This window comes from Drosophila novamexicana, unplaced genomic scaffold, assembly GCF_003285875.2.
Source record: "Drosophila novamexicana strain 15010-1031.04,08,12 unplaced genomic scaffold, DnovRS2.1 tig00000121-arrow-pilon, whole genome shotgun sequence".
Lineage (NCBI taxonomy): Eukaryota > Metazoa > Arthropoda > Insecta > Diptera > Drosophilidae > Drosophila > Drosophila novamexicana.
In genome coordinates this window covers 1,935,046-1,942,292 of record NW_020824773.1, presented here as the reverse complement: position 1 = coordinate 1,942,292, position 7,247 = coordinate 1,935,046, and the positions used below count along the sequence as shown (strand labels likewise).

Genomic DNA, 7,247 nt, shown 5'->3' with positions numbered 1-7,247 from the left:
TTAAATTTCCACAAAACCTAAATTTACCCATCTTGATATCCTCTTTTACTTAAAAATATGCTTCAAATATAGGAATCAACGGTCTCTGCCCATGTTAGACTTGCGGTGAATCTTTTTCACCAAGGAGGGATGAATTTTCCAAAAAGTGCGAAACACCTCTCAAATTAAATTTGAGCACAGATATTTGAAAATAAGTTTGAGATCGATAGGATGGTAAACAAAAAAAATTCATACAAAGGTTTTTCGCGAATTTTCCACACATGCGGATGGCATTTTTCGAACACCCTTATTAACGTCCTTTAGCACATAAGGTAACTACAGTGAAAATTTCAGTTTCCTTTCTCTTACGGCTTGGGCTGTGCGTCAGTGAGTCAATCAGTCATTCAGTCAGTCGATAATAATATAGTTGTATACATTTTATTTTAAGTTTGTAAATGCGGTTGAGGATATTTAATTGAAACTTGAACAAGTTACTTTCAAATCATTACATTCTTAAATATATTAAAGTAATAAAATAAAACAATCTTAAGACGATTGAGAATAGCAAATTTATTATGCTTTGAATACTATAAGAAGAAAACTACCACGGTAATCTAAAAAAAGCGTCCTTTGGTCCTAAACTACACTAAAACTTATATATCTATAACCCACATAAACATATTGTAAAGGAATTCTATTGTCCCTCAGCTGGCCATACGTGCGGTTCAGAGTAAATATCTTAAATATATCTTATATTTAGAAAATCGATATAGTCAGACTAGTCAGACTGCGGGTGGACAATGGGACAGCAAGAAGAAATAACCTTTGTGGGTTAAACAGACGTCGAGGACTTGGACAGGCTGAGCAGAGACGACGCACATCAGCATGAAGGGAAAACATTTCTATTTTTTTTTTAATTTTAAAATTCCAGCAACAATGTGCACATACCTAATAGTTGACAGGCGTTGAAGTTGCTCGACAGACAAAAGTAATGCAATTTTGTGGCCGCGAAAATTAAATTCAAATTGTTAGGATGAAAATTTAATGAAATGACGACAGCCAGCAATGAAAACAGAAACAAATCCAAAACCGAAACCAAAACCGAGACCAAAAGCAAAACCATTCCCGAAACCAAACCTGAACATCAGGGAAGCGAAATTAAAGCCGCACTAATGAGCAGGGACAATGCCGAAAGAGTGCACAAATGTGGTAACTACGCTGGGCTGACACTTTGTGGGCGTGGCAGCCACAGGCGTCGCCCAAAGTGATTTTGCCGAAAGTTATAGAGATTTTTCCGTTGCCATTGCCAGCTGCAACGGCATTCACATGGCACAAAATGGACATAAAAGTCACGTTCCGGTTGGTAAGTATGCAAAGCCATTGGAAATTATAATGCCAAAAAGTCTGGCGACAAATGAAGCCAGCACACATACACCCACACGCACACATACATTTACTCATACAGTCGACCATAAGTGCGTGCCGAAAATTTGTGTGTAAATTAAGTCCTCAAGTGCGGTTGGATGCTGAATAAAATAAAATACTATCCCATTAAATATGTGCCCAAAAATAAAAATATTTGAACGCCATATGTCTTAATGAACGCTCGGATTTCAGAGCCAATGAGAGCTGAATGTGCTCAACTTTTCATCTTTAATTTCGAATATAACGCTTTTATTTTTAATTAACGATAACTCCTCTCGTTGTATAAAATTCTTTACAAACTTTCACAGCAGCTTGAAAAGATATATATGCTTGTTTTAATAACCCTTCAATTCTTTTGATTAACAGCATATTGTTTTTTTGTTAAACTCTAACGATCAACTTTCTTAATAAGTATATTATAGATATTTGAGGCAAATAAAATCTCAAATTTGCAACCTTTTTAAATATAGTATATAAAAGTTGTACTTTAAAGGAAAGTTAAATTAATATTACACACTACTTACTCCTTAGAGTTGATACTGTTGCAAGTTTATTTAAATTCCACTAATTAAAATGATTTGTTAATTGGAGCTTTTATTTTACATTTTTATCTAATTAACTTTGCAATGTACGTAAATTTCTCACTCTATATAATTATAGACTGTTTAATTTTTTGATTAAGAAACATCCAATAGTATACAAATTTAATATCGCTAAGACAATTTATATATTACACCAGTAAAATATGCCCTAATGGACCTATTCCTTTAAGGTCCTAGGTCGTCGAAGTGTCAGCTCCTCTACGGACATGAAGCCCACATCACCCAGGCAGCGGAGCGTCACGTAGCCAGTGGGCCAGACGGTCAGCCAGGTAATGGAGCCATGATGCAGACTGAAGCGCGTCCAGGCCTCGGGCGAGAATTGTAAGGCACGACAGACCAAATAGCGTATGACATTCGCATGGCCAATGATCAGCAAGTACGAATCGTGCTTCTGCTCGGGCGACGCGCGAAAAAAGTAGCGTCGAAAGGCGGCCTCAATTCGCGGTCCGTCTCGGCGAAAGGCTTGCTCCACACTGGCAACGCTGCGATTCTGTGGCGGATCTGCTGGGCAGGGCGTGCCCTCTGGCAGCAGCTCACAGCGTTTCATCTTGAGCGGATCAAAGTTGATTTGTTTTAGTATGATCATGGCCGTCTCCTGGGCGCGCGTCATTGTCGAGGCTACCACATGATCCCAGGCCACGCCCATTTCGTGCAGGCGCTGGCCCGTGCGATGCGCCTGCAGCCGCCCCAGCTCCGTGAGATGGCCGCCATCTGGCGAGGATGTGTACTCGCCATGCCGCACTAGCACAATGTGTCGCAGGGCTACAGCTTCCTCGTGGATAATGTTCGCCTGGCCTTTGAGAGTGCTGGTCAGCGGCTTCCGGCGGTCCCAGTCGTGGTGCCAGCTGCTTTTGCACGATGTCTCCTCCTCCCTATATACCTCATGTGTCTGTCGCCGATCGAGCAGCTTCAGGCTAACATAGGTCGCCAAGGATCCACAGCTGAGGGCGCCCAGCGAATGCCAAATGCCGTTAAATTTCATAAGGCTATAATGGGAGCTCTTCAAAATCTGAGTTGACATGTAGGACTTGGGACAAAATACTCAGAAATATTCCATTCTCTTGCTTAGATTTTGTTTTGACAGACCTTAGATATCCATAGCAATGGTCCTTATGAAGAATTGCCAAGTGTGTTACTTAATAAGACCTTAAAGTATAAATATAAATAATTACATTTTAAGATTAATTTATATAATATAAACATTTCCGTATTGTTTATTTCTCATACGGATGCAAATTTTGACATAAGGAATGGAATAGACTCAGTTAAACTATGTTTATCAACTTGCTGGCAAAAAAGTAATAGTGATTTCTAAATAAAATAAATTGATGATAAAAAGTTTTTCCGCAAAAACTTTTTCAGCTGAGGTAATTTAGAGAGTGTCAGGAGCTACTACCAAACAAATATACAACCAATCAATGCAGAGGACGAAAAATAGAAATAACAATGAAATGTAATGTTAGGCATTTATCACATGCAATTAAAAAGTTCTGTGTATATTTTCAGCACATTGAATTGTTATTGAAATATTTTTGCTCTATCTCTGCGGCAGTTGTCAGTCGATTGGTCAATAATTGCATTGACGCAATCAAACACTGTTCTGTACTTCGGCCACTCTTAGAATTTTTAAACTTTATGCAAATCTGCCTGGCATGGCAACCCAAGCCCACAGTTGATTAGCATTGCAAAGGGGGCGGTGGCAGTTGTTGAGAGACTTTGCTTGCCAAGTTGATATCAAAGTTATTTTACCCTTGGCAAAATACTTATGAACAACTTTGAAGCGGCAAACTTTGCGCCCTGCACAATCAGCAATGCGAATCCGAATAAGTTGAAAAGGTAGCACCATAGAGTCAGGTGGGAAGTGAGCGAATATATAATGCCCTACCATTTGAATAAAGAATATTTATATATATTCTAAAATATATTAGTTTCAAAAAACATCAAAATTATTTCAGTTTGATATGCTGACTAGGTTTAACCATATTTGCAACAATTTAAAATATTAAATATTTTCTTAAAAAACATGATATACTTTAAAAATATTTTTTTTAATTTATTGCACTTTATCACTTAGCCTTTACCTGGGGTTCAAGCTCTTAATCGAGTTATACTTATTTATTTTGTAATCGTTTGATATGATGTAATAACGTCTTCATTGAAAGTAAAATGACTGTAGACCAATTTATAGAGCCCGTTTACCGCTGCAGGCCATAAAAAGTCAAAGGCCTATCATCAACATTTTCACTGGCTAAAATACTTTTGCCAAGTTTCTGGTTCATTTAATTTTGCCGCCCAGAACAAAGCCCCAGTTTGAGCCGTCATCATGGCAAAAAGAAAATCAGTACTCGGAATACAGACATATCCACAAGTGGCTGGCCGTGAAGGGATTCGGTTTTGCGCTCAGTTGCCTGTCAGATTTGCCTTAATGAAGTTCCAGGAACTTTGACATCTTGTCCGGGTTGCCTAGGACCAGTTCAGCGCTGGCAGCCGCATGAAAATGAAATTAAACGAATGATTTGACAGCAGCGTGTCGGGAGGGTGGGCTCAGTAGGATTGGATTGCAAAATATGCGCACAGGACGGGGCTTATAGATGCGCATAAAAGTCTCATCAATGGCAAGGTAAGAGCTCTGTGCTTGCATGCCTTTTGCAATCCTTGTGGCGCCTCTTACATGCACTTTTGTGAGTTACTTGCATTCACACCCAAACGACACGTTCACACATGCTCGTATTCATGTTCACATTCACACTCGCAAGATACTTTCTCCGCTAACTTTTTGTCAGGTTGTTAAAGTAAGCCACTTGAGGTAGCCATAAGACAGACCGCACATTCTTCGTCTTTTGTATGACCCAGAAACGTAAATCTTATAAGATACGAATACTAGTGAATGCTTGTGAGTGTATTTGTGTGCCAGGCGAGTCAATTTAAAGTTATAATTCGACTTGAGAACTCGTTAAGCTGCGGCTTAGGCCCAGATAAATGCATAGAAATATTACTTTACATAAAATTGAATTTGCAGACAAGATTCGTTATTAAAGTGAATCGAACTACCATGGTAAGATATATATGTCTCTCATTATAAACTTATGATTGCGCTTTACTTAGTCGCCGCAAGTCTTCCATAGTTTCCGACTTCTATGAGTTTACAAACATTTGATAATGCATTTATTTTAAGTAATTTCCAGTTTAACTACTTACTTACTACATGTAAGGTATTCTCAGCTATACAAAATTTACTGCAATGATTAGATTTTAAATGGTACAGGATTATATCGATTAGCTTAAAAACCATGTCATGGGAGTAATATATTAATTTATCGATTTATTTGTGATAATCAAGCAGTCTTGTTTGGAACACTGCTAAAAAAATATATTTTACGGGGGTATAATTTGAAAAAATTGTCCATGATCTTAGACTCTAAGCAAGTCAATATTGTAAATATAAGAAAACTGTTTTTTTTTATTACATTTAAATATTTAATTTTGTATTACATCTATAAAGATCTCACACATACTAAATTATTTGCATTGTTAACCTTGTCCATTGAGCACACTGCATTTGGGACTTGGTCGTGTGGACGATAAGGCTGCCAGCATATCCTGAAGAGTAAAAAGGGCTGTGAGCTGTTTTTCACTGGCAATTTGTGTGCGCTGTTGTAAAGCAAAGGGAAAAGGCAATGAAAGTTAAACAATGTTTGCGGTGTTGTTTTCCTTTTCCGCAATAATTTCTCGAATTTGCCGCCAAAAGTTCGGGGCGTTGTGCCCTTGACACAAATCCAGGGCGCTTGTGTCTGACTAACACGCCCACTTGCCACTTGCCCCCAACTTAAAAGCATAAAACTTTTGATTTTGCCAGCAGATAATTTGCCGAGCCGCAGCTGGAGCGGCAGAAGCCAAGTGAAACGGGTTTGGCCTCATGTAGAGGCTAGGGGCGTGCTTGTTGCCACTTAAAGTAATGCAACGTTGGTAGATAAAGTGCAAAGGCAAATGAATGCAAAACGCGACAAGGCAAATAAGGAAATCAAAATGGCAAAGCGAAATAAGAGGCAAGCGAAAATTGAACATCCTGCTGCAGGATGTGCCGGACGAAGGAAGCACACGAAGGACGAGAGCTGACTCTGCCGTCGTCCGTTCCCACAGCCACAGCACCAGTCCCAGCCTGAGCCTCAGCATTTGCCACAAAGTGCGTCATAATTATGGGCGACCGCGATAAGCGAATGGCAACAAGACGCACAGCTTGTTAAGGACTATAAATTTTTGTTAGGTGGAAGACACAATTGATGCCAAGGACTGTGCTTTATGTACAGGGTAACCACTCCACTGACCAGCAAATCGCACAGCCTTTCCACTTATCGGGGCACCCTGTTTATAGCCAGCAAGTCCTTTGCCACTTTGCGCAATGAGAAATTTCCGTTTGTCCTATGTTTTCGTTTTTTTATTCCCCCTCTCTTGAAAGATGACATTTTTGCAAATTGCCATCATAATAATAATCAAATTCGTGTAAATTTGCGCAAATTCATGGGGGAAATGGGGCCACGCCCAAGAGCACAGTCCACTTTCCACAGTCCGACCAAGCCATGTACCTCCTTTTGCTCCGGTTTCAGCTTATCCATCCACTTGGACATTCGCAGTTGCATTTCGAGTTAATAGCTTTTTCGTTTTAGTTTATGTTGATGAAATTGAAAACATAAACTAAAACTTACCTCTGAACATTCGCATGCTCTTCAGAGAAAAAGAGAGAGAGAGAGAGAGAGCGTGATAGCAGGAGAGAAAGACGCGGAAGCACGATTATGGAAAATAAAAAAAAATAAATAGAATTTATTTGAATTATACCAAAATACACTTTTGGCCAATTATAAATTTTGTTAGAATATTTTATATTAAGCTAATCTCTTTCAATTCCAATAAAAAGAAGACTTGAATCAGTTCCCGAGCGAAAACGTCAGGACTGTAATTTTTCGGAGTAATTCTGGAATTTTGAATGTACATTTTAATCTCAAAATGCGCTATTTTATTCACCAAATTATTTATATTGAAAAAGCGAGTTTTCACTGTGAGGCCTTTTAAATATTGTTGATCAGAAGTGTAGCAAAAATGCCAATAGACTCAACTTTAAGAATTTAGAGCAGTAGGTCGGAAATTAAATATTTTGCCAATTTACATAGTAGTGACATAAAATGCTTGTAAAAGATAAGCTGCATTTAAATAGTACAAAAAATCGGGAAATAATCTTAATGATAG

At 38.6% G+C, this 7,247-nt stretch overlaps 1 protein-coding gene across 1 annotated transcript; it reads right to left on the bottom strand.

The window, feature by feature from the left end:
- Positions 1 to 2,015: 2,015 nt before the first annotated feature.
- On the bottom strand, positions 2,016 to 3,098 carry LOC115758080 (serine/threonine-protein phosphatase Pgam5, mitochondrial). The gene has a single exon (XM_030698593.1). The coding sequence runs from the start codon at positions 3,025 to 3,027 to the stop codon at positions 2,164 to 2,166; it is 864 nt and encodes a 287-aa protein (XP_030554453.1). The 5' UTR covers positions 3,028 to 3,098; the 3' UTR covers positions 2,016 to 2,163.
- Between the last annotated feature and the right edge of the window lie 4,149 nt (positions 3,099 to 7,247).

What these genes read in the sequence shown, in the direction of transcription:
- LOC115758080 (XM_030698593.1), bottom strand. Translation starts at nt 3,027, where the DNA reads ATGTCAACTCAGATTTTGAAGAGCTCCCATTATAGCCTTATGAAATTT.